The sequence below is a fragment of the Castanea sativa genome, chromosome 5, assembly GCF_040712315.1.
Source record: "Castanea sativa cultivar Marrone di Chiusa Pesio chromosome 5, ASM4071231v1".
NCBI classification, from domain to species: Eukaryota; Viridiplantae; Streptophyta; class Magnoliopsida; order Fagales; family Fagaceae; genus Castanea; species Castanea sativa.
The window spans coordinates 45869239-45896259 of NC_134017.1; the positions used below are offsets into that span (position 1 = coordinate 45869239).

Genomic DNA, 27021 nt, shown 5'->3' on the forward strand with positions numbered 1-27021 from the left:
CATATTTACAAAAGTGTCATTGAGCAATATTATTTGAAAACTGAAAATTGATAGGAGGAATTTTCTAAATTAAGTGTTCAAACACGCTAAAATGAGAAACATAACTCAGACATTTCTAAAATAAATCCCCTACCAAACGTGTATTTTTTTTGGCCCAAGTTTTCAGTGTTTAAACATTGAAAACTGTTGTTTGGACTCCCTTACTAAACATGCCCTAGTCATCTCTATCCGTACAAGATATACCATTTTCCATCACACTAACTAAATTTAAAAAGAAGGGTTGAAGAGAGAGAAAGATATCCTACTAAGAAATTAAGGGCTCGTTTGGTACGTATGTTTAAACAACACTTTTCAGTTTTTTAGGAAACACATGTGGGTGAAAAAGTATGTGGAAATACGAGTAATGTTGTTTAAAAATTAAAAACATATGTTTAAACACATGTACCAAACACGCCCTAAATTTCTTTAAATAAAAAATTGTATCTTGTGTAAAATCCAACAATGGATCTAGGTCAGTTCCAAATTTATTCAATTATGTTTTTATGTACTTGTGAAATTCATGATTGTTCTAGATCTTGGAATTAATGTAGTTGTTTTGTTTATGGAACAGTTAACAGATGCCTTAAAAAATTGGTTAATGAATTTTTTTTGAAATTTTTTATTGTAAAAAAAAAAAGCAACTGATTTTTTTTTTTTTTACAATTTTTCATATTTCTCATAAAAGTAATATCAAAACTGTTCTAAAATAGTTTATTAACAAATGCATTAAAAATACTCGTTAACATGACATTTTTTTAAATAAGAAAATTAATATAGTTGATAATAGCCTAACAACATAAAAAAATTTACAAACATAACATAGATTGATAAAATCATATCATTTAACTATAGAATAAAAGTTGGATTCTAGAAGTTTGGTTGTGCCAAGTAGCTATCTTTTCTCAGTGAAAAGTGACTACCCTCTCTGTAAGTGCACAATTGCACCTGGATCCCAAAGACAACTGTGGGCTCAGGCCCATTGAGCCTTAAACAATAAAATTTGTAGAGTGTGGATTTGAAATCTAGTTTAAGGATGCTAGAAACTTGATAAACAGGCTAAGTTGTTAAAGTAGTTGCAAATAATGAATGATTATGACAAAGGAACTTCCTCGGATGTAAGCCGAGGACAATTTCTGTATTATTTCTTTTTTTCCTTTGAAGGTTACAATTCTGAGTCCCTATTTTGCTAACTGATCGATCACCCTCTTCTTTGGCCTCTACTCTTCTTAAATACTTTTTCTCTTGGTGCTTTATCCACGTGTTGCACAAATCCCCCTCCCCTCCCCTTACACCACCTTCTTCAAGTGTTTAAATAGTAACCAGAAGGTTCAGTTCTACTGTTCAGGGGTCACTTCCCCATTAATGCGGCCAGGGAGGTAGGTGCAGGATCTTTAATGTGGAGGTGGCAGCCTTTTTCCAAGATATTTCTCTAACACCAGTGCATCTAAAGGGTACAGGGATCCCCCTCTTAACCAACAGTCTTTCCGGAACTCTGCCTTGAGCTTTCTAGCGAATCTCCAAGTCCTCCCGGGTCTATCTGAGGAGAGATTTATCCTCGGATGCATCCTCGGACCCTCGGCGTATGGGCCGATTTGCAGTCCTAACGGCCTTTTAATCAAGAACGAATTGACCATTCTTATCAGAGCCCAAAAGCCCAAATACCTGCTCGGGTCTCTTTACTCCCCACACTCTCATTAATTATAAAATTATTTTATCTTATTAATTGAGAGGATAGTTTAATTTAGCTAAAAACTCTTTTAGCTAAGTTTGAAGAAGTTAAAATTCTATTGCAATTAAAATTTTATTTATCTTATTAATTGTTAGTGTAGTTAATTTAAGTAAAACTCAATCATCTAGATTTTAAATATTTAAAATTCTTCCCCGATCAAAATTCTATTAGCGCTATTTTCAAGAAGTTTGAAGTAAAATAAAATATTTATTTTAATTAATTATCATAATTATTTAAATATAATTAAATTTGCACGACATACCATACATATTGGTATGATAATATAATAGTTTTGATAATATTTGTAAATTTTTTTTTCTTTTACATAGAAATTTATAATTGATACATGATTATTAGATAATATCAAGTTATGATTCATGTAACATTACTTATGCAACATACCATACATACTACTAGTAACATCACTTACACATTGTTTTATTGCCACAATTTTTATTGTGCACTAGTCATAATATACCACCCTAGAAATTTTAACTTTTTTTTAGTCATATTATTCTATTTATATAAACCGGTTAACTCAAAAAAAAGAAGAAGATAAATATATATGATGGGTAAATTTCAGATAAAATAATTCATGTGCAATACATTAAGTTTTTCAATTAAATTCAAATATATAATAGTATTGAACTTAAATTATCTTCTAAAAAAATAATATTATATTTTTTGTACTTGGTCAACACAATAAAAAATTTGAATTTAATTCTTCAAAATTTTTTTTTGAATTTAATTAGTACCTAAATTTTGCATACAATTGGCTTACTATTAATACGGAAAGGCTGCGTGCGACTGCTTCTTGACTTAATGGCTCATTGACTTGAAGGGGTTATTCAAAATTTTAGGCCAAATTCATTTATACAAAAGAAAGAAAGAAATAACAAAATTAAAAAAATCGTCACGTCTTTAATAGTCCATGTGGTTGATTTGTGTTGCCTTTAAGAGCCGCCAACGTGAATCTGAATGAAAATAGTTGAACTAAGTTTTATCATCCTACATGTTCCATTTGCACATAGATAAGAATTGCCCCACACACACACCCATATGAAATAAAATTTGATCCACAAAAAATTGGATTAACAATATAATTAAAATTGTAGCCGTGCCTACTTTAGTCAAGAATCTACTCGGCACATTGAGTCTTTGATTAGTGCACCACTTTGTGAACCAGATTACCATTATTGACCCAACTTTCACTATACATATACATAAAAAAAAAAAAATAAAAAAAAAAGTAAAAAAAAAAAAAAAAAAGATCTTGGGTACGAGTTTTGGGTGGTGTTCTTTAACTAGACCTTTCGATTTTGTGCTATTATAATTTAACGTCATACACCACTATACTTCTAAGTTCTATCTACGCTTTGTTTTTCGTAGGCATCTAATTTTTTCACGTGTGAAATAGTTTACTACGACAAGATATAAACAATTTATGGCTAAGGCCTAAGGGTTTATTTGATTAGGCATTTTGGGAGCTTAAATGAGTATTTTTAAAACTTAAAACTTTATTTTGCACTCATAACTCCTCATAAATTTTATACAAATATTGATTTTAAACTTAAAACACAGTTTTCCAATAACTTATACAAACACATCCTAATAAAACTAGACTTGTTGAAGCCGAAAAAAAAAAAACAAAAAAAAAAAACAAAACGAAAGGAATGGTGGTTGTATGATGTGTACCACCACCATCATCCTTACACTTTGATAGTGACTCTTTTAGATTCATCTTATCTTCTTCTCACATGTCAAAATTCTGTAGTTTGATAACAACTTGGTTAATTCCTTATTCATTAAAAAGAAATATATAAAAAACTTGGTTAATATTTTTTTTCGTTTGTAATGGCTAGGATGTAGTAAAAAATTCTCAGCCTTTGTATCATAATTTTTTTTTTTAAACTTTTACAATTACATGATAATCGCACCGTGTAATTTTTGCATGAGATCCAAATCATTGTTTCTATTTTATTTTATCAAAGCATGTCACAAATGTTTTTAAATGAATTAGCACCCTTTAGAGTTTGTAGAATCCATTGTGAAATTCGTAAAATCTTATTTATCCATTTATTTTAAAATTAGTAGATTGAATTTTATTATATCAATAATAATTTGGTTATAAACCATATTTGTGATAGTTTATGTTTTTTTTTTAATGTTAATAAGTTATAAAATTTAATCCACTCATTTAAAATGAACAAATAGAAATTTTAGAAATTTCATAATAAAGAAAGTTACTTTAAGAATTCTAAAACATCTTAAATGGTTTAAAAATTTGTTCCTTTTTATTTGAAGACTTTATTCTAGTTAAGATTTATCTGTAAGTACACATAAACTTAAGCTCACCTTAGCGTTTGCCAAGCCTCAACAAGCAGCAACTTTTTCTCCATTTTTTCCTATTCTTTTCTAAATGTTGGTATGGTAATTTGGTAAAGCGACCCATCAGGGCATCACTTACAAATCATGATTGATTGTAGTTTTGTTTTTTCCCCGTCGAAGAATGAACACACATGACACAACAATTCACTTCTATTTTTACTGGTTGATTTGATAATGATACATGATCACGTACAAGCATGTTAATGAAAGAGGGTTTTACATGTTACCTTCTGAAGATCTGAATACCTATAAATTGAACTGCCTTCAAGAGGTAAGAACTAGATATCAGTATCATATTCAAAAAGTGGGGGGAAGCGTGAATTTGGCAACAGATTATAAGCTAGGTTTTTTTGCTTAAATATAATCTATTATTTGTGGATCTCACACTATTTTTTGTATCAGCTTTATTTCAAATAATTTAATTATTTTTTAATAATAAGCTCGTTTTTAATTTTTTATCTCACCTATAAAAATAAACTACTAAAAATAAGTAATACTCAAATCAACACGTGGTGCTCTAACTCATTCAATGTTCCATGCCTTAGAACTGGCAAAATCTTTTCATTGGCAGTGATAGTGCCTAGACTAGCCAACCATATCAAATTGAGGCATTAGTAATGTGGCTATTGGCAGGCATAATAGCAATAAGGTGCCAGGTATTGGTTCAGTGAATTCATAATACAGTATTTGTGACACGAGGGATAGTGAAAGGAATGTAACTAGAAAAAGATGGACACTCCACTAACGTATAAGCAGAGGTGGAAGTAGAAGTCAGATGATAATAAGTGTCAATTTCAACAACTAACAAGTGCACTGCCAAAGGATAGAGCATTTGATAGGTCATAGGAAGACATTACCCCAATGACTATGTTAGTATGATGGATTTTTAGACTCTTTTCACCCTATCACTCATAATTTTGCAAAACCCACTACCTCAACTTTTTAGAGGTGCACTTTATGTCTCTTCCAAATCCTACCCTTTTGCCTTTTTAAAAATACTGCTCCTTTTTCTGCCTTTTGAAGCTTCCCTCGAAATTCTATAATATATAGTATACATGCCTAGTTGTGTTATCACAATTTGGAGCAGGTTCACTTCATGCTTCATGGGGGAATGAAGTGTTATTTAAGTTCATCGTTGACCACTCCATTTCCAATTTTCAAGTCATTGAGCAAAGAAGAAAAAAGGCTTGACTTGCTGTTTTGGTAGCCAAGCTCTGCTCTACTTGGCTGCCAACTTCAGCCAAATGTTGGAACACAATTTAAAGTCATGGTCAAACATACAGTAAAGTAGTTCTGTGATTTGTTTTAGCAAATTTTTTGATGTTGTTTCTGAAAATTTGACACAATCACCTGCCTTGTGGTCCAACTATCATATTGTTGCTATGATACCCTCTTTAGGTTGAAAACCATTGAGACAGAAACTTTTAGCTTGCCAGAAACTTTACAATTACTTGTAAAATACACCAACTAGGTAGTCCAAGACACAAATTTAATTCGGCAGGGATCAAATCAAATAGTGCTGCTGGCTTGTTCAAAGCTGCCAAACTGAAAGTTCAATTTTCTATGTGAGAGTACAAGGGAAAATGGAATTAAGAAGGTCCACTAAAACTTACCAAAGGGCTGTGTTTGCATTGCCTAATACCCATATAGCAAAACAGAATTCATGATGATTTTTGAATTCGAATGGCCTTTTTTTTTTTTTTTTTTTTTTTAAGCCATTTGCAGATTAAACGAGGGATCTCCTTTACTCACGAGTCTTTGGAGACAAAAATGTACTAGTCTTGCTTAAAGTTGAAGCTAACCTTCTGGGGTCTACCGGACCCATAATAATGATGGTCCCATTTACTATGTATTTTCTGCCTATGATTAATTCCATGAGAATTGAGATCCTATCAATTCTAGCGCAGTCCTGATTAGCGACCAAAAAAGTATATTATTGCTAATTGACCAGCTAAGTGGTTCAGTTTTTCTCATTTCTGGAACAGAAAATAATAATAATAATAATAATAATAATCTTTTCTCATTTCTGAGAAAAGAAAAACCAATGCACCAGCCGGGAATCGAACCCGGGTCTGTACCGTGGCAGGGTACTATTCTACCACTAGACCACTGGTGCTTTGTTGTTTGACTTCTTTATACTATAATTAAATATATCTTAATTTAAAAAACAGATGCTAAAATACCTTTTGTTTCCTCTCATGCAAATTCCAGGACTCTTTAAGTTCGTAGCAACCCCAAACTCGACTTTATTTAACCAAGACAAGCATCAAAATATTTAAGAACCTAATCCATGCTATAATCACTCCTCACTAATCTTTTAAAAATGGGTCATTCTGGAACCATAAAAAAAGGCACAGAAAAAACCACAACTCACCATGTGGCGAGTTGTGGCATTTTTTGTGACACAAGATTTATCCTTTAAAAATATCTGATTCACTAAGTAACTAGAGGGGTTGGGAGAGGAGTAAAGACCCCTTGCACTATAGTTCATGCTCAAAGTAAGAAGTGTCTTGATAACGCCACAACATATGATATCCGTATTTAATGGTCTTTATTCCTATCACTAGTGGCGGGATCAAGATTTTAATTCGGGAAAAAATTAAAAGGCAATATAAAGTAAAACCTAAATATATTAATCTATATTAATAATAAAATATAAATATACAATTGTGAACAACTACAATTGTCATACAAAATCTAATATATTCTTTCATACAGGGTCCGTTTGGATACAGCTTATTGTTGAAAACTGAAAACTGAAAACACTGTATCAAAATAATTTTTAAATGTGTGAATAGTGCCGTGGGTCCCATTTTTAATTTTAAAAAATCTGAAAAGTGAAGTTTGTGGGTCCGTGAACAGTACACAGGACCCACAAATGTGCTGAAAAGTCAGCAAAAGCGGGCTACTGTTCATGCACAGTGCATGAACAGTAGCCGCTGTCCCCCCTGACCCGTGCATCAGCAGAAGAAAAAAAAAAAAAAACGCAGAAATTTTTCATCAAAACGCAAACGCCAAGTTATCCAAACACACGCTGAGTCTAATTTAATTAGAGTTAAAGGTTTATCTAAATACATAAAGTTTTAACTTCTTCTTTAAAATAAATTTTAGAAAATAAATCAATCTAAAAGTATTAAGAGTAAAATGATATACCTACACAGTTGTATACAATATAAGTCTCACAGCCTTCATTGCTATTAAAAAATAAGTGGAATTAAAGATTTTTTTTTCTTTATTATTCAAAGTATTTAAAATTTTGGTTTATAACAAAAGCTCAAAGTTTGAAACTGAAAAGTCAATAGATAAAGGAAAAAGAAAAGATAGTGGAGGCCCTAGGGTTTTAGTATTGTACAAGGAATGAGGCAGTTTTTTTTTTTTTTTTTTTTATTATTATTTTTTTTTATAATTATGTTGTATAAATTTTAAATATATATTGAAATGCTGTAAAAACAAAAATGTTTTGGTGTTTGCATCTTTGGTGGGTCAGTGTTAAGTTATTTTTTCTCAATATTTCGTGTCACTGCTGTTTTCTTCTACGTGGGAACTGCCTTTTTTCTCTCTTTTTTTGTACATTATAAAATGTATATTATTATATATTTATAAATGTTTTGGCGTTTTGCGATATAAACCCTCAACCTTTTTGCATGGCACAAATCAAATCGACGAGCCTTTGTCTAAAAGACCATAGTAATTATCGAACGCTTTGAATGTCAGTGATATTTCAACCAAATTTTGTAATTCTCTTTTATTTAAATGAACAAAATTTTGCAATTGAAACAAAACCATAATAATAATAATAATAATTGAAAGAATCCCCATTAAAAAAAAAAAAATTGAAAGAATACAAAAAGAGACATAGGTAGATGACAACAATAATATTTGAATAATATTATTGACACATATTAAATACATCGTCAAAAGTGTCTATTATTATACTAGTAGATGACAAGGATCAGAACAGATGATAGCACGCCTAGAATATCTACTGGATTATGGTCGGAAAGCTGTTAAACAATTATATAGGAGTATATAATATGACCTAATGATTGTGAACCTAAATAAAGTAACCAAATAAATCAGAGAGTTAAGTTAGGCTCCGCATGTGAAGCACCTAGTCTGATACAAATTGAAAAATAATGGAATTCAGCTTAAAGAATTCCTCAAATTTCAACACAATCATCATCATCATCATTATCCCAGTCAAGTTTAAAGGAGCTGGCTGATTTCATCAACTCAGTTAGTCCAGTGAGATCCTCTAGATAGGTAGGATGATTGATTGCTTGGATGATAAATTCCATTCCTCTTTCCCGATATTCTGATACCACCTGAACAATTCGTTGTGATGTCTATTAAAAACTAAGGACTGAAAAGAAATCATTAAATAAAAAAATAAAAAAACAAGAGCAGCAAAAGCAAGTTATAAGACAAAATGCACAATTAACCATACTCAATTAAGCATCTGTTAAGAAGTTAATTTATTCAGCATATGGGTTAATCTCATCGGCATGTCGGTTAATCTCACCCGACTGCAAAGCCATTGATTGTAAGCCTCTATAAATACTGTATTGCTGATGTGAAATACGAAAGGAGGTTCAGTCCCTTACTTCCTTCCCTCTCTCTCTCTCTCTCTCTCTCTGTGTCAAACCATTTACTTTGACGTGCTTCAATAGCTAAACTACAGGTTTTCATGGTATCAGAGCCACACTTTGCCAAGTAAATGCCAGAATGTAACGTTTTGAATCAAAGCCCTATTTTCCTTCTTTCAGATATTTCTAATCTCAGTTGGTAATGGTCAAGGACTTAGCATTACACATCTCAGTAATGCTCAACTTAGAACCCCCTCACAAACTTTTAACTTTGTAACATTCTTAGGATCCCTATAATCGTATCTAATATTTTATCCATTCATAAGTTATGCAGAGATAACAACTGTTCTTTCTAATTTGACGTTGATATTTTCTTTATTCAGGACAAATCCACGAGGAGGCTCATCAACAAATGCAACAGTGAAAAATCCTCTTCGCTTTTTATTTCCTTCTTGTCTCCTGCCTCCATTGGTGCTAAAGTCAAAAATCAAGTTTGGCATGATCGTCTCGGCCATCCACATGATAGAATTCTCAAAGCATGCTCTTGAAATATTTCCTTGGCATTCTGTAACTCAAAATTTTTCATCAAGTGTTTGTAAACATTGTTGTAAAATGACTCAATTACCATTTGATGCTTCTAGTTTTAAATCCGCATTTCCTCTTCCATTAATTCACAGTGATGTTTAGTATCCTGCACATATCACCTTTGTTAATGGTTTAAGATATTACGTAATCTTTGTAGATGATTTACCTGCTGTACTTGGTTATTCCCTATCAAACTTAAATCTAAAGCCATTACAGAAACTTATCATCAACCAAAATTCATTTTTACATTCATACTGTGGTAGTGATGTATTAGTAATGAGTTTCAAAGCCTATGTTCCTTCTCATGGATTATTATCAATGAGTTTCAAAGCCTATGTTCTTCTCTTGGATTACCCATCAAATTACATGTCCACATACTCCCAAACAACATGGAATTGTTGAGCATAAACATGGACATATAATTGAAACCTCTCTTAACTAGATGTCTCAAGCTAATATCCCTTTTTCATATTGATCTTATGTAGTCATCATTGACATCTTCTTAATTCCCCATGGGAAATTTTTTTTTGGACCCCACTAGGTTACACCTCTTTTAAGATTTGGGTGTTCTTGTTATCCTCTTCTTCATCTTCACTCCTCACAATACACACAAGTTTGAAAATAAAATCAAGGAATGTATTTTACTTGGTTATGCCATCAATTCCAAAGGAGATCTGTTTTCAGACCTCTCTATTAACAGAATTTTTGTTTCTCAGCACATTATATTTGATTAATCCTCTTTTCCTTTTACGCATCTAGATTCTACTTCTCCTCCACCTTCCTCCTCATCACAATCCAACACTAGGTTTCAACTCCCTTGTTCTTTCTTCCCTGTACTATTCCTTCTATACTTAGTCCAATTCCATCATCCTCTCAGTCCCTTCCTCCTTCCTCTTTGATTGCTATGCCTTGCTCTCAGTCCACTTCCTTATTCCCTCCACCAACTTTATTCCTTCTTCTTCCTCCAATTCGATATCAACTTCCTCACCACATTGGGTACCATCTTCTCCTTATCCTGCTCCACCTCCATTACCTACACACCTTATGCAAACATGTTTTTCAGTAGGGCATTTTAAAAAGAAATGCTTTCACTCATCCACTATTAACAATTTGACAACTGAGCCTCCTTATTATGCTATTGCTTCTAAGATTTCAGGGTCATCAGATAATGGAGGTTGAATTTATAGCCTTACAGAAACAACGTACTTGGTCCTTAGTCCCTTTGCCATCCAAGAAAAATTGTTGGACGCAAGTGGATGTACAAATTAAAACGGCATATAGATGGCAGCATTGCTCATTTTAAGGCTCAATTAGCAGCCAAGGACTATCATCAACAACCTGGCTTGGACTTCGTTGAAACATTCAACCCAACTATAAAACCTGCTACTGGATTTCAACGGGTACCCCAGTGGTTCCAGTACCTCTTGTGGTACCTGGGCACCAGGGGTTCAAACCCCACCAGCCCCCCTTCCCCTATTTACCTGGCTAAAAAAGAAAAAAGAAAAAAGTTATCAAACCTGCTACTATTTGCATTATCTTATCCATTGTAGTCCAATTTCAATGGTCTATTCGTCAATTGGATTTTAAGAATGCCTTTTTGCATGATTATCTAAAGGAAGAGATCTATATGGTCCAGCCTCATAGATTCATTGATCTTGAGAATCCCCATCATGTGTGTAAACCTCATAAGTCCATATATGATCTCAAACAAGCACCTTGTGCTTGGTTTAAGAGGTTTACCTCTCACCTAAAAATCCTTAGGTTGCATGCCTCTACTGCTAACTCATCTTTAAACATCCATCGAAATGATCACTCCGTTACTCTCTTTCTTCTCCATGTGGAGAACATCATTCTTACAGGCAATGATACTTCATTACAAGTTTAAATCATCAGTTGGGGTCCATTTTCGAACTTACGGATTTAAACCTATTAACCTATTTTCTGGGTCTACAAATTGAGTCCTCTCCTTTGGGTATTTTCATTCATCAAGAAAAGTACGATTCAAACCCCTTGAATCGTCATACTATGTTTGATATCTTGCAAGACTCTTGATGATACTCTACTTTCTGATCCTTCTCCCTATCAGAGCATGGTGGGAACATTGTAGTATCTAAAGTTTACACTTTCTGATCTCTACTTTGCTGTGAATCAATTTTTCCAATTTATGCAAGCTCCAACTGGTCTTCCTCTTATCACTGCTATGAGAATCCTTCGGTATCTCAAGGGTAATCTTTGTCATGGTATTCACTTCAAACCTGGCTCTCTCCATCTTCCCATCTTTGCTTATGCCAACTGGGTTGGTGATCCATTCAATCAGCACTCAACCAAGGCTGAATACCGTTCCCTTGCTAATACAGCTGTGGAGTTATCTTGGCTTTGCATGGTTCTTCAAGAATTTAGGCATTTTTCTCCATACTGCAACTTGCATCTAGTGTGAGAACGTTTTGGCGATTTCCCTGCGTCACCACATTTAATGCTTGAAAAAAACATATTGAGGTCGACTTCCATTTCACTCAAGAGTGTATGGTTTGCAAAGATTTAGCTTTCAAATTCATCGCCACCTCTAATCTGGTTGCGAATCTCTTTACTAATGAGCTCGGTTCTGAGTGTTTCGAATTGTTGAAGACAAACTCATGGTCCCTTCTGTGCCCTTTCATTTGAAGGGGGAATAAGGACACCAGTTGAACTGCTTTACAGCTCATGTAACCGTTTTTCGTTTGAAACTGTCTGTGTAACTACTTCTGGTTGTAACTACTTGTTTGTTATTGATGGTTAGTCTGTTAACAAGTTAGACTCAGTTAAGCATCTGCTAGGTAGTTTACTTTATTCAGCACATGGGTTAATCTCTTCAGCATGTGAGCTAATCTCACCCAACTGAAAAGCCATTGATTGTAAGCCTCTATAAATACAATGAAGTACCTGGATACTGATTAAACTGATATGGAATATGAAAGGACCGGCTTCCACTTCCTACCCTCCCTCTTATATTTCTTTCTCTCTGTCAACCATTTACTTTGACATGCTTAAATTATAAAAGAAAGAAATTTTCTTCTTTACTCCAAGGTGAAGAACATATGAGAAACCTCCCATGTACAGGATGATTGAAGTTACGGATGGAAGTGGAGGAAGTAGATGTATAAGTGGTGCTAGGAAGAAGTAATCAAATGAGCAAGCAAAACTTACTGTGCTGGAACAAGCTGTGCAACTGTTTGAGGATTGACCCACAAGTGTCATCTGAGAAAATTGAGAGAGGGAACCTCGAATTTGGTGGGGTAAAACACCAAGAGGCAGCTCACTGCTTCCACTACTACTGGAGTTTGCAAGCTCACCATCAGCAAATATCCTGTATGTGTGCAGTTGAACACCCAAATGCCAGGTCAACTAAAAATCATTTCAAAACTTAGTAAATTAACAAACAATCAAGATCTGTTCACATGGCTTTACCCATGAGGGTGATGCAGGATGCCCACCAAAAGTTCAACAGCGAGGGCTGAAGCAATAGGAGCAAGTCCTGGTCGTGTAACTGTGCATTGCTGGTCTAAAGTGCGGTTGGCAGTTGACTGCAAAAAGAGCATGAGACTAATGGGTGATCTTGTTATAAATAAAACATAAAAATCAAATCATATCTCAAGTTTTCTAGAATATTACATCAATTGGCGCAACCACATCACTGCAGAAGTAACAGCCCAATCTCTGCCTTTCATCATTAGAGCTAAAAGGACCAGCTCCATGGCGCATAACCAAGAAGCTATCAAATCCTAGAGCTGCAGTTATGGTAATCTGCAAACAAGTGAATTTGATATCTAAATAAATACACCTTATTATTGCAGTTGATCAAATAAATCAACCTGAACAAGAAGTGAACCAAGCTTATTGGAGAATGCAATGCCAAATATAGCAACAGTTACACCAAGAGCAGACCTTGTTAGTATTGGCACAAAGAAGTGTTGGTAGCCACCGGCTTTCCCTTGTATCGGTCAACAAGAAAACAGCATCATGAGAATCAACCAAATCATGCAGGCGCCTACAATCTTCAAGCACATTATCCTCCTCTTGGCTAGGCATTGGATGCCCAGGCATTGGTATAGCCATCACAACACCTTCTGCATCCTGTAAAATAAAATATGGAACATATGCATGGTTTGAAAAATAAACATCGTTTATAGGAAACCATCAAAGGGTAAAATCAGTTACCACAGCTGGAAATATCCAACTGAGACTTTTGACTGCTGCTGTAGCTTTATATTCCCCACCATTGAGGCAGTCATCCAATGTATATAGGGACTGCCTCAATGGATTCGACATAGGAACCCTGCCATTGTCAACCAGTGTAATTTTCCGGACACCCCAAGCCTGTAATAAGCATATTATTTTATCACCAGATAGATAGAATCAGATACAGTAATCATAAACTATTTTAGCACCTACCATAAGCATGCGAGCAACCTGACATCCAAGTGTACTTGCTCCTAGTAGAAGACACTTCATAGATGACAAGGCATTTAAATTCAAAGATGGCAAAGCACGCCATCTCATCAGTTTTAAGTTCAAATCTGCAGCAGATATGGCCAACCTGAAAATAGAATGCCTCAAAATGCTAGGTAACAATTGGAACAATACCATTATTAACAATAGAGTGATAGTACTGAAGCCATACCTAGTTGGATCCATGGATTTAGCAAGGCTAATACACCTGGAGACTTGCCTCCCTTTGCTTTGTTCCCACCCCACTGCATTTGGTAAACATTGATGATCCCTCCATCCTAAACCATTACTAATAATAAGTTATAAAGATCAGTTAAAAAGAACAAATTCAAAATGCAGAAGGAGGGAGAGTAACTATCAATCAGAACAGAGCTGTTACCCAGTTTTTGCCGCTCTACCTTGTGGAACTGTAATCAAGGCTTCACCAACAAGGCACAACCCCAAATCTGCGAAACCACGATTCTCTCTATAGCACAAGAAGCAAATTGACTTGAGATTCCATCTCACAGAAATAAGTGCAAGGAAGTTGCGAAGAGCCCAACCAGGATTATTTGGAAGATGACATGGGTCATAAAAACCAAACAGCAACTGCCAATAGCAAAAATAGTAGCCTTAAGAAAAACACATCAATTAAACATCCCACATTAAGCTATTGATAGTAGCAAAATCCCATTAAGCATTCCAAGTAACTTGAGGAGTCATACAGACAAACCTTGTTACCATCACTTTGGCAGGTTTCCCAATCCTTTATATGCTTAACCGTAGCTAGTGAATTTGGATCAATACAGACCAAAAAGAAGGGCACATTTGCATCAGACAAATTGAGCATACATTAAAAGGAACATAAATAAGATATAATCATCCTTTAAGATAAAAAAAAGTTCAAAATAATGAGGAGGCATATCTACCGGCTGTTAAGCTTGAGTTTCGCCACTCATTACAAGCCACTGAAACAGATTTTGCCTGCATGTTACAAAAATAATCAAACATGAACAGCGTAATTTAATTAAAATAGTTAGGTTCTCATTTTAAAATAGTTTCCAACAATTATCAGTCTCAGCGCCTCTTCTAAGCTAAAATACTGTGAAGCTCGCTTTAAATCAACCAAGGTTGCTGGAGGATCAAGCACCAGAGCAGGGAAAGCAAACCAATAGTGAAACGTCCATTTTTTCAAGTCTACAAATGAGATAAGAAGGAACCTTGAAAGTACGGCACTATCCTCCACAGCTTTTCCAGTATGAATGTCATCCCAAATCTAAATATCAAGAAGATGGAAACTTGTTATGTAAGATCTACATTCACATTTGGTCAAAATGAATTCTTCAACTTTCAATCAAGTTACACAACAATTATATCCATAATTGCTAATCGGCACTTATCTTAGAAATTGAGCTACAGAGTACAAACTGACTGCACATAAAATTAAGGAACTAAACCTATTTCAAGGAGCACCTTTTTTGCTTCTGCCTTTAGCAAACTCTTCTTATCAAGGGCATGGAAACTTTCTATTGTATTCGTGTTATAAAGAATGCCTGGGACAGGGCACCTGTTTCTGTTGCCACCACTTGTGGCAGCTGTTGAAGATTGCTCATTCGATTCAGAAGGCAAAGACTCAGCTAGTAGAGTTAAATGATTTGATACTTGAGGATGTGAGCAAGGAGCATAAAAACCTGCAAAACAAGGTCAGTTTGTACCCCAGATTACACCAAAATATCATAAAACAAATAAGGTTTAGTTTCTCATTAATATATATACTTTTTTTGATAGATACTATATGATTTGAAACCTAAGGCATTCACTCCAAGATGCTTGCTTTTTACCACTAGGCCAACAAATCAACAGTTTTTTTTTTTTAATGTAAGCGGCATTCAAACCCGGGTCCCTTTTTTGACAATGGAAGACTTTATCAATTGAACTAACTAAAGCTCACTTAGTTTCTCATTAATAATGACTTGAGATAATAAAAGTAAAATCACATTAAGAAAATGTTTATGAGACATAAGATTCATATTTTTCGCACCAACAGGAGGGTTAGTTGTACTAAAAAAATCTGAATTATTGTTCATAAGGCACTTTTCATTACTTGGGGATCCCACATTCACACAAATGAATCTAACAACATAAATTCCCCCCGAGAAAACAAAGTTTTAACGGCCCAAGTGACCTAATGCACCAATTATAACATAATAATAATGGGACACCATATATATGACCAAAGGGTACTAATTCAAATAAGAAACAATATTGAATTACTATTTCCACTAGTTAGTAATTCATATGATCAAATTATGATCCAATGAGACATTAAAACCTTCACAAATACAAAAGCTAATTAAAGTTTAAACAAAGATATTAGATTTGGAAACAAAAAAAAAAAAACACTAATTAAAACCTGAATCCTAATTAGGAGAAGCAAAAAAGAAAAGAAGAATAAAGAGCGAAGAAGAAGAAGAAGAAGAAGAAGTGGTACAAACCAGTGATGGGAATGGGAGAGTCGTCGATGCCGAGCTTGTTGAGTTTGAGAGAAGACAAGCGGTGCCAGAAACCCTCGTCAACCGCGCTTTGGAATTGCGCGAACACCACTATGGATTCGCTAGCCATTACTAAACAAACACAAACACAAAGCGAAGCTATTCTTTTCGTCTCTTGTTTTCCTTTTCTTTTCTTTTCTTATTATACGGAATTCAATTCAATTGAGACTCTGATTCTCATTTCTCAGATCTTTTAATGGGTAGAGTGAGTGAGTAAGATTGTAAGAATACAAAGACACGTCGTTGGCAACTGGCTTTTGTTGCGTTTTGGTTTGGTCTAGAGTTTAGACTTTAGAGTCTAACTTTAGGAGCAATCAACAATTGCCGAGTCAGCTTTTGGATCCAAATTTTGGGCATACAATTGGTTTTGGACTAAATATTTATGAGAAGGGCAACCCTCTACCATATTTTCACACCAAATTATATACGATAAATTGTTATTGGTTCTAAATTAAACTTACAATTGAAATTACTTTTTGTCCACCGATAACAACTTGTGACGACTTACCACTTAGATTTTGTTGTAGATATAACATTTCTAATTATTAAAAAAAAAAATTGACTACAAACTTGGTTGCAGTCTAAGATTATAATTTCTTCTACAAAAACTAACATGACTACATATTTTTAAAATTTAACTGTTGGATTGCATGTTCTTTACATTTTTAATGCACATGTCAAATTTTGTGTTAATATAATATTATTTACTATTCCATCCATAAGCTTCTTTTTTATAAATAATTTTAAACTACAAAAACTTGATGATATAATTATTAATTTTTGATCTTTTGGAAATTTTGTTAACTTGGAGGATATAAGAAAAAAATGTAATTCAATGATGAATTTGTCAAAATTCACATTCAGTAAAAAGATATTAAATAAAATTGTAGTTTTATGCCACAACTAAGTTTGTAATCAGGTCTCTCTGTCGCTAAGAAAATGAGGTCTTTTCTCTCTTCTCGTAGGCAGTAGAAGTGTTTAGGTCCCTTCTTTAGAAGGAGAGTTTTGTTCTCTTGGGGTAACAAGTTTACCTCCAGAGCTTGTGGTACTATGTTTTTGTTTGGGGTTTGGGGATACTTTCCCTGGTCTTTTCTTTGTTCTCTTTTTTGGTCTCGTACTATGGAGGATTTAGCAAGTCAATGGAACAATTTTTCCCTATCGGAAAGGGAAACGGATGGTTTTACCCTCTCCAAGGAACAACGAATTGGGGAATTTCTCCTAGCTGCAAAATTCTTAACTCCTCTTTTCTTGAACTTGGAGGCTATGGCTCGAACTTTCAAACAGCTATGGCGATCAACAAATGGGTTCAAGATCCGAAATCAAAGAGACCACATGGTGGTTTTTGTGTTTGATAATCTTAAAGATATAGATAAAATCCTTCAAAACCAACCATGGAGCTTCGACAAACACCTTATGATGCTACAGAGATATAATTCAGATAGTCTGGTTTAGGATTTGGATATCTCAAAAACATTTTATTGGGTGCAGGTTCATGATATCCCAATTCGCTATTTGACAAAGGAAGTAGCTGAGAATATCTGTGAAACTATTGGGGAAGTCCACAAATCGGCGGGGGCAGTAACTGATGAGGGTGGTCATTTCATTCGGGTAAGAATAATGGTTGATATAACCTTGCCTTTGTGTCAAGTGAGGGTGATTACGCTGGAGAGTGGAGCTAAGAGTTGGGTTTGTTTCAAGTATGAGCGTCTTCCAAACCTCTGTTTTTGGTGCAGGTGGCTTGATCATAGTGATAAAAATTGTGAATTGTGGTTACGAAGTAAAGGCACTCTTACATCGGATCAACAACAATTCAATTTTGACCTAAAGGTAGCCCCGTACACGTCAACTGGACGGGATGTTATTGTGGTGCCTGGTTTTACGAGAACAAATCTCCTTTCACACGAAAAGCTTACCAAACGGCAAGAATGAGGGCGGAGGCTACGGTTGCAGAAACGGTGGCTGGCCAACCGGAGATGGCTTAGGCAAATATGGAAACTGAAGTGAGTGATTGCATTATTGCCAATGAAGTGTCGGTTACAAAAGAAGGGGAAGTTGGTGATACGTTACAGCCAAGTATGATTGAGGATTTAACTTCGCCAGTTGTTACCAATAAGTTTGTGGAAGCAAGTCGTGTTGAAAGTGAGACAAATAAGGAAAAGGAGTTAAGTCCGAAGGCAGGCAATAAGGAGAATTTATTTGATATTCAAATAAAGGAGATAGATACAGAATTGGCAAAGTTTGATGAGGGTTCGGATTTTATGGGGTGCACTTTAAAGTCTTTTAAGGCAAAGAATAATTCCATCCCAAAATGGATTATTCCCAAGAATGGCAGGGGTTCACGCAAGTCAGCTAAAAGATCCTCAATGGAACAAATTGAAGCAGACTTAATTGCAAACTCAGAAGATTCGAGTAACCCTATTCTTACCAGTACTCAAAGAACATGGAAAAGATTAGCCCGCGAGAAAGCAAAAGAGATTAAGGCAGAGAGCAAACCAATATGTGGGAAGAGAAGTGGGGTGGTTCATCTTGAGTTACCTTCGAAGCGTAGAGAGGCTTCAAAAGATGATGGTAGTTTATCAAACTCAATGGTGGAGGCTGAGAGTCAGCCCCGCCAGTCACAATGAGTGTCTTAGTCTGGAACTGTTGTGGGCTTAGGAACCCATGTACAGAGACCGAGTTTGCAGATTTAGGGCGGGCAAAAGATCCCTCTGTCGTGTTTATAGCCGAAACATGGGCAGATGAAGCAAGGCTAAAAATTGTGTTGTGGAGAAAAAAAATTTGGGAATATGGTCTTTGTCCCAAGAACAAGTAGGGGAGGTGGTTTAGTGTTGTTCTGGAGATTGACTACTAATGCAACTGTGGAGGGCTTAGGCACAAATTACATCGATGCAATGTTTCAAGAAGAAGATAGGGCAGGGATTGGAGTGATTATCAGAGATTGCCAAGGTAAAGGCTTGGCACAATGGTCTGAAATCATCCCTCTCCCCCTAACTGTCGTAGAGCTTGAAACTTTGTTTGTGCCGAAGGCTTTATAGTGTGTTGCTAATCTGAGTTCGAATGATGTCATCCTAGAGGGAGATTCAAAGATTGTTATAAACACTTTGAATGAAGATCCACAATCTTTGGCATCCTTTGGTTTACCTATTCAAGATTTTAAATGTTTTGCAAATTGATTTCATTGTATTAGGTTTTCATATATTCGTAGAGAAGGAAACAGTGTAGCTCACAACCTAGTTCGACATGCATGACATGTCACTGGTTTTCAAGTGTGGATGGAAGATGTCCCATCACACACCGTTGCTACTTATCAGACAGATTTGCCTACTATTTAATAAAGTTCATAGTCTTGATTCTCAAAAAAAAGTTTGTAATCAAATTTTGTACTATAAAAAAAGTTTTGGAGTAATTATTTAGTGTTTCAAGAGCACAATAAATGAGGATAAAGTCTATACACTCTATAGACACAAAATTTGACACTTGACAAATTGTTAGTGAAAGATTAAAAAAAAATAACATCAATGATAAATCCAAATGAGAACTAGTATAAATTGGTCAACTCAAACATTGTGAAAAATTGTGGGACTTACTATTCATTTGAGAGGGGTAAAATGCATTTAATTTGCTCCTAGAACTACAGGTACGTAAGGTTTGAGCCTGCAATAAGAATTAAAATGGGATTCTGGACATCTTTTTTGCATTGAGATGATGTGAGTACTATGATTAAGAAAATTATTTAATTTGGGTCTGCCAATAATGAGTGTCACTCTGTCAGGGTAGTTTGCTATAGATGTTCACCCCTCCAATCTAGAGATTTAAATAGAATTGCCATTTAATTTTACTATAATGAAAAATTATGAAGACTAACTATCAAATTTATTAAATTGATAAAATACATTGAACCAAAAATGAAGAAAAATTATTGTATGCTCTAAGAGTACCATAAATGCGTACTCCTCCTCTTACATAAATTGTGAGTCTCATTATAAGTTTATTTAATGGGACCCACAATTATGTGAGAGGGAGGAGTATGCATTTATGGTATTTTGGAAATATTGTATAATTACCCAAAAATGAAAGTATACCTCTCATGAGTTTAGGTACATTCTAACAAAACATTCATTACTTTGATCCTGAATACAATATAAAAGACAAAATATAAAAAAAGAATAAATTTTTTAGAAAATTAGAAATTAACAACTATGTCATCAATCAATTGTTTAATTGGTAAGTTCTTGTAGTATAAAATTATGCATAAAAAAAAAAGAAAAGTTTATGGATCATATAGTAAATAACATCCGATTAACATAAAATTTAACCCGTGTGTTAAGAGCATAAAAAACATACAATCTAACGATTAAATTTTCAAAATATGTAGCAATGTTAATTATCTTAATAGAAGTTTTAGCCTTAGACTACAACTAAGTTTGTAGCCAAACTTTGTCCTAAAAAAAATCTCACAAATGGTGAAATTAAAAGGTAATGTTTTTAGTCTACCGCCGTTAGTATTAGTTTAAGAGTTATTTTTATTTATTTATTTATAAGAAGATGGTAACTTTTATGAAGATGAAGATGACAACATTACATCATGAGTCACTAATAGGCCAAGAATGTATTGACCTCTTGTAATGGATTAATTGATTAATTAGTCAACTGTAAATTATTAATTAAATTAACATACAAAATACGTGGCAGCACAAACAAATCACCAAATAACTAAATATGCAGTAGAAAACAAATTGACATGGTGATTTGTTTACGAATGGGGAAAATCTACACGGCAAAAATCCCCCCATGTGATTTTAAGGTCACCACTTCTGAGAATTCACTATTATTACAACAAGCGGTTACAAGTAAAGGAATTCCAGTACCTTATACCAACCTATAGTTGAACCCTTAGCCCAATACTTAATTGGACTTGTTCGGTAGTGACAATCTCTCATTGTATTGCACGACTCTTAGTACGTGACTAACCAATAGATGCACGGATCCTAGCACGCGACTTGATCACCAACTTGAGAAGGATGTTGGCTGCAAAGTTCTTCTGTTCATCACACGATGAAGATCATAAAGTTACTTGGTCATAAAACCCTACGATGTACAAACACAGCAGCTTCTTCAAGAGAAAGAAGAACTAGGGCAAATATTGTCTCTGGTTACAATTTGCATGAACAAGACTTTGCTCAATACTTGCGTAACCCTAGACGACCCTTAAAATAATCCTTATATATGTTTAGGGTTGTGAAAAAAGAAAGCTCAAACATACATTCACGGATTGGATGAAAATTAGCTCTGAAAAATTGAACTTCATAAATCTCAACAAATACCCTAGCTGTCGAGCCTCAGGCTGAAACAGCTCTTTTAAACCTCAATAGATACTAGCTGTCGAGTTTTAATGAACAACACTTCCTTACTTGATTCTTGGACAGATTTGCATGGTTTTAACACTTGAACTTGAAACTTTGTTTCTTGAAGCATTAAACACATCTTAGATTTACCCAATTATAAGTAAAGTGCATTTTGTCAAAGGATTAGCCAATATATAAAATGTTAACATATGTTTCTAACATCAATCACATATGTCCTAACAGTCACAATAGACTCAACCATATAAGGAGTTTCCTCTATCTAAGTTACATAACCAACAACATGCTTAGCATATTGTGCCAATAAATGAGCAGAGTGATTACTCTATCAAAGAACATGTGATACCCTACCAATTTTGCTCATTGTTAAAATTCCTCTCCCAAAGTAGGAGTCTTTTCTCTCGTTCAACATGAGTCTCCCCTCCCTTCTTGTTACGGGTTCTTCCTGGATATGCCTTAGCCCAAAACATCAGTCTTGCAATTCTTGGACTTGGATCAAGCAGTTATAGAGGGTCTACAACATCTCCAACTCACTAAAGAAGAAGAAGAAGAAGATATTCCCACCTCAACCACTAGTGCATCAGAACTCTTAGAGGAATGCGCTCTGAGTCTTTTTGGCCGTCTCTTAACCGATCGACAGCAGAACTTGAGAGCTTTGAAAAATACTCTCAGATCAGCTTGGAAGTTGGGCTTTGATTTAAGGATTGTGAATGTTGGAAAAAATATTTTTCAGTTTAAATTCAACTTCAAGTACCAGATGGAATGGGTTGAAAGAAATGGGCCGTGAAATTTTGAAAACAATCTTTTACTCTTATGCAGATGGAGAAAGGGATTATCAATCACAAACATCTTCTTCACTCACTTTCCATTTTGGGTTCAAATTTGGGGCCTTCCGTTTAAGAATATGTCTGAAGAAGTGGGAAGGGATTTAGGCAACAGATTGGGAAGGTATTTAGAAACCGACAAGTGGTCTTGGTCGTCGGAGCAAGCAAAGTTCATGAGGGTTCGTGTGGATCTTCCCATTGATAAACCACTGCGAAGGAGCGGTAACATCGTTAACTCGGAAGGTGAGAAGTTCAGGATTACTTTTAAATATGAACGGCTTCCTACCTTTAGTTTTCTCTGTGGAATTTTGGGACACGACGAGAAACATTGTTCAGGAAAAACCAACAATGCTAAGGCTTAAAGACAATATGGTGATTGGCTTCGAGTAAATGGGGCTCTCAAAAACAGAAGTGAGAAAATTGAAATACCAAGTGATGGTGGCTTTAAGGTGCGAAAGGAGGGTGGTTCTGTTGACTGGCAAACACCGACGGTCTTCGATTCTTTTGACATGGAAACGGAATAGGTTGAGCTTCCAATGCCCATTCAAAATTGCACACGCCCCGAGAACACGCAACCAGGACATGGGAGTGGTTCAGACGGGCCATCAATCAAGCCATCAGCGGTAAGTCTGGCAACAAGTGAAAAGGTTAGTTTCTTGAGCCCGACGCCTCTCTTTGAAAAATGCTATAGTGAACCACAAAAAATCTCTATAGTTGGAAATGAGGTCTGTGACGAATCTTCTATTGTGGGCCTTACTAAACATCTGCCTTCTGAGGCCCATGAAATTTCCAGCCCTTTAAAACAGACCAATGAGCCCATTGATAACAATAAAACCTCTATTGGCCCTTCAAGCCCAAGAAAAGGGAATTGGAAAAGGATCGCTAGAGCCCAAGGAAAACAAAACCAAAATAAGAAGTCAGAAACCCAAAACTTAGTGGGGCTCTCGGGCTCTAAAAGAGTTAACAGATTAGATTTCTCGGAAGAGACTGAAGGCAAACCAATGAAGAAATATCGTGACTCACACCACTCGAACACACACGACACTATTGATAGATCGGCAGTGACTGCCAAGCAGGACCGCCGGGAGCCATGAATTCCTTGTGTTGGAACTGTTGGGAAATTGGGAACCCCCGAACAGTTTATGTGCTATGCGATTATGTGCAGCGCTGGAATCCCAAATTAGTTTTCCTCTCGGAGACTAAATCGAAAAATAGACGTATGGAAAAATAAATTCAAGCTTGGTTTCACAAATGGACTTTGTGTGTCGAGTAGGGGCCGAAATGGTGGCCTTGCACTTTTATGGTCCAGTGATATAAACTTAGAGATTAAAAGCTACCCTAATCACCACATTGATGCGGTAATCACGGAGGCAGACCATGGTCTCTCATGGAGATTTACTGGATTTTGTGGATATCCGAAGACCCATCACAGGGAAGATTCTTGGAAACTACTCTCCTATCTTAATAGTAAATTTAATCTGCCTTGGTTTTGCTGTGGCGATTGTAATGAAATTCTTTCAATGACTGAAAAAGTAGGAGGAGCTCAACGTTTCTAAAATCAAATGGACGGCTTCCGTAGTATCGCTAATCACTGTGGTTTTAAGGACCTAGGGTACAGTGGCCTAAATTAAACTTGGTGTAACATAAAGGAAGGGAGTGACAGAATTTCGCTTCGCTTAGACAGCGCTTTTGCTACCATGGACTAGCTTGAACATTTCAAGGACCCAAGAGTTTACCATTTGGTTGAATCCACATCTGATCACTGTATTCTTACAACCACTGATTCCCCTCCCTCAAAACATAGAGGCAAACGTCGTTTTCATTTTGAAGCTATGTGGGTCAAGAGGGATGATTGTCGTGAAGTTATTGAGTTTGCTTAGTACTCGGGTAACCTTTCTGCCACCCCTGAGGGGATTGCATCTATTCTCTAGCGATGTGCAAGTGCTCTAGAAAGCTGGAATCAGAATGTAGTAGGCAATATACCAAAGAAAATTTCAGAGAAAAGAAAAGCTCTTAATTCTATTACCACGAGAGACCAACAAGGTATTAGGGGGGCTGAAATTAATCAACTCAGAAAGGAAATCAATGACCTTCTGGACAATGAGGAGACTATTTGGCGACAACGTAGCAAGGTTCATTGGTACAAAGAGGGTGATAAAAACACTAAAATTTTCCACACCCGTGCTTCAGAAAGGAGGAAAAAAACACCATTTTGGGGCTTTGGAATGATGATGGTATCTGGTGTGACAGTAAGGAGAGCATCTCAGCCACTGCAATATCTTATTTTTGAAAAAATTTATACTTCCTCCTCTCCAGCTGGGATCAATGAAGTCACTAGTGCAATACCTAGGCGTGTCACTAATGAGATGAACTCTGAGCTTACCAAAACCTTCACAAGGGAGGAAGTCATAAAGGCACTTCAGCAACTACATCCAACCAAAGCACCCGTGCCCGACGGTATGTTCGCAATCTTTTTCCATAAATATTGGGACATTGTTGGACCTAATATCACAAATATGGTTTTAAGTGTGCTGAATTCAAATCTGTCAATGGCTGAATTAAATAAAACCAACATCTCCCTCATCCCAAAATCCAATCAGCCTACCAAAATGACTGATTTTCGCCCCATTAGCCTTTGCAACACTACTTACAAAATCATCTCCAAGGTCCTAGCCAATAGGTTCAAAGCTATTTTACCTATCATCATATTCGAAAATCAAAGTGCATTTACTCCCGACCGGTTAATTACGGATAATGTTCTTGTAGCCTTTGAGTTCATGCATTATCTAAAGCATAAAAGTGATGGTAAAGAAAATTACATGTCTATTAAATTGGATATGAGTAAGGCATTTGATAGGGTAGAATGAAGCTTTATTAAAAGGGTGATGGAAAAACTGGGCTTTGTGGAAAAATGGATTGATCTTATAATGAATTATGTCTCTTCTGTTTCTTATTCAGTGCTTATAAACGGGGAAGGTTATGGGAACATCTCTCCCTCAAGGGGTATTAGGTAGGGAGACCCATTTTCTCCTTGCCTCTTTCTCCTTTGTGCAGAGGGTTTTTTTGCCCTTATCCATGAAGCTGCTAGGAATCATCAAATAAATGGAATTTCCATTTGTAGAGGTTGCCCTCTAATCACCCACCTCTTCTTCGCTGATGACAACCTCCTGTTCTACAAAGCAAAAGATCAAGAATGCCAAGCACTTGTCAGCATTCTCAATAAATATGAAGAGGCTTCTGGGCAGAAAATAAACACCGACAAATCTTCAGTTTTCTTTAGCCCAAATACCTTTAAGGGAAAGTATTCTAAATACTCTTGGTCCAATGCAAGACTCTCGGCATAACAAGTATTTGGGGCTGCCCTCCATCATTGGGAAGTCGAAAACCCAAGTGTTTTCAGAAGTTAAGGACAGAGTTGCTAGAAAACTTGCTGGCTAGAAGGGTAAACTCCTTTCAATTGGTGGGAGAGATATTCTTATAAAAGCGGTGGCTCAAGCGGTGCCCACATATACTATGAGCTGTTTTTAACTCCCTAAGATTCTCTGCCATGACTTGGAAAGTATGATGCGGAGCTTTTGGTGGGGGCAAAAGGACAAAGAGAACAAAATTGCGTGGGTGAGTTGCAGGAAAATGTGTCGGTCTAAACTTCATGGAGGTATGGGCTTCCGAAATATACAAGCTTTCAATCATGCCATGCTAGCCAAGCAAGGTTGGAGAATTCTCACCAACCCAAATTCCCTAGTGGCTCGAGTGTTCAAAGCAAGATACTTCCTTTATGATGATATTCTCAATTCTAAAAAAGGGAGCAACCCCACTTATGCATGGCGTAGCATTCATAACAGCCTTGAGGTTCTTAGAAGAGGCACAATGTGGAGAGTGGGCAATGGTTGTCGAATCCACATTTGGGAAGACAGATGGCTGCCAACGCCATCAACCTACAAGGTGATCTCTCCCCCAACTTGACTTTAATGATTTTCCCATGGTGTCTTCACTCATAGACCATGAAACAAGATGGTGGAAAACTGAGGTGATTAATGCCATCTTGTTACCCTATGGAGCCAGTGCCATCCTTAAAATTCCCTTAAGCTATGCATTGCCAGAGGACAACCTTATTTGGATTGGCAACAAAAGAGGTGAGTTTACGGTTACAATTGCTTATCACATTGCCTTAGGTATTGTGGATTCTATTGAGGAAGGCGAAAGCACATTAAACAGCTCAATGAATTTGCTTTGGAAAAGGATTTGGCATCAAAAAATTCCTCTGAAACTCAAAATTTTTGCTTGGAGGATATGTGTTAATGGTTTTCCAACTATGCAAAATTTAAATCTCGGAGGAATTGATTATTCTTGCTTCTGCCCATTATGCGATAAAACCATTGAAATCACAGCCCATGCTCTATTGCACTGTGATCATGCAAAATTGACTTGTGCATTTTGGAATAATTGTCCAGTTAATCTCTCCTCTCCCTCTTGTGACTTGGTGGATATTAT

General features: G+C 35.8%; 3 protein-coding genes, 1 long non-coding RNA gene and 1 other non-coding gene across 6 annotated transcripts; 3 read left to right on the top strand and 2 right to left on the bottom strand.

The window, feature by feature from the left end:
* Window positions 1-6201: 6201 nt before the first annotated feature.
* Window positions 6202-6272, bottom strand: TRNAG-GCC (transfer RNA glycine (anticodon GCC)). The gene has a single exon. It is a non-coding gene; the product is annotated as a tRNA-Gly (tRNA).
* Window positions 6273-8012: 1740 nt separating this feature from the next.
* On the bottom strand, window positions 8013-16629 carry LOC142633392 (ubiquitin-like modifier-activating enzyme atg7). Of its 2 annotated transcripts, none has more exons than XM_075807625.1 (14): window positions 16287-16629; window positions 15265-15482; window positions 14876-15067; window positions 14721-14775; window positions 14525-14619; window positions 14211-14400; window positions 13985-14090; window positions 13756-13900; window positions 13522-13680; window positions 13249-13437; window positions 12976-13107; window positions 12772-12887; window positions 12511-12670; window positions 8013-8481 (listed from the first exon to the last, which is right to left on the bottom strand). In XM_075807625.1, exons 1-14 carry the CDS (start codon window positions 16411-16413, stop codon window positions 8317-8319), a joined length of 2049 nt encoding a protein of 682 aa, XP_075663740.1. In that variant the 5' UTR covers window positions 16414-16629; the 3' UTR covers window positions 8013-8316. The 2 variants fall into 2 exon arrangements, with proteins under 2 accessions (XP_075663740.1, XP_075663739.1); XM_075807624.1 differs by having other exon boundaries at window positions 13985-14101; window positions 14192-14400.
* On the top strand, window positions 8752-10531 carry LOC142633394 (uncharacterized). Its single transcript, XR_012843896.1, has 2 exons — window positions 8752-8883; window positions 9126-10531. It is a non-coding gene; the product is annotated as an uncharacterized LOC142633394 (long non-coding RNA).
* Window positions 16630-17462: 833 nt separating the features above from the next.
* LOC142635281 (uncharacterized) lies at window positions 17463-18272 on the top strand. Its single transcript, XM_075809467.1, has 2 exons — window positions 17463-17789; window positions 17832-18272. Exons 1-2 carry the CDS (start codon window positions 17463-17465, stop codon window positions 18270-18272), a joined length of 768 nt encoding a protein of 255 aa, XP_075665582.1.
* Window positions 18273-19129: 857 nt separating this feature from the next.
* Window positions 19130-22892, top strand: LOC142635282 (uncharacterized). Its single transcript, XM_075809468.1, has 3 exons — window positions 19130-19289; window positions 22210-22456; window positions 22526-22892. The coding sequence occupies exons 1-3, from the start codon at window positions 19130-19132 to the stop codon at window positions 22890-22892; spliced, it is 774 nt and encodes a 257-aa protein (XP_075665583.1).
* Window positions 22893-27021: the final 4129 nt, after the last annotated feature.

Excerpts from the sequence above, each read along its gene's own strand:
- LOC142635281 (XM_075809467.1), top strand. The coding sequence starts at position 17,463 with ATGGAGGATTTAGCAAGTCAATGGAACAATTTTTCCCTATCGGAAAGG. Across the intron at positions 17,790-17,831 it reads GATATAATTCAGATAGTCTG|GTTCATGATATCCCAATTCG; the intron begins GTTTAGGATTTG and ends TATTGGGTGCAG.
- LOC142633392 (XM_075807624.1), bottom strand. The coding sequence starts at position 16,413 with ATGGCTAGCGAATCCATAGTGGTGTTCGCGCAATTCCAAAGCGCGGTT. Across the intron at positions 15,068-15,264 it reads TAAAGGCAGAAGCAAAAAAG|ATTTGGGATGACATTCATAC; the intron begins GTGCTCCTTGAA and ends CTTGATATTTAG. Across the intron at positions 8,482-12,510 it reads GCACAGCTTGTTCCAGCACA|GTGGTATCAGAATATCGGGA; the intron begins GTAAGTTTTGCT and ends CGAATTGTTCAG.
- LOC142635282 (XM_075809468.1), top strand. The coding sequence starts at position 19,130 with ATGGTCTTTGTCCCAAGAACAAGTAGGGGAGGTGGTTTAGTGTTGTTC. Across the intron at positions 19,290-22,209 it reads GATTATCAGAGATTGCCAAG|TTATAGAGGGTCTACAACAT; the intron begins GTAAAGGCTTGG and ends TGGATCAAGCAG. Across the intron at positions 22,457-22,525 it reads CAGTTTAAATTCAACTTCAA|ATGGAGAAAGGGATTATCAA; the intron begins GTACCAGATGGA and ends ACTCTTATGCAG.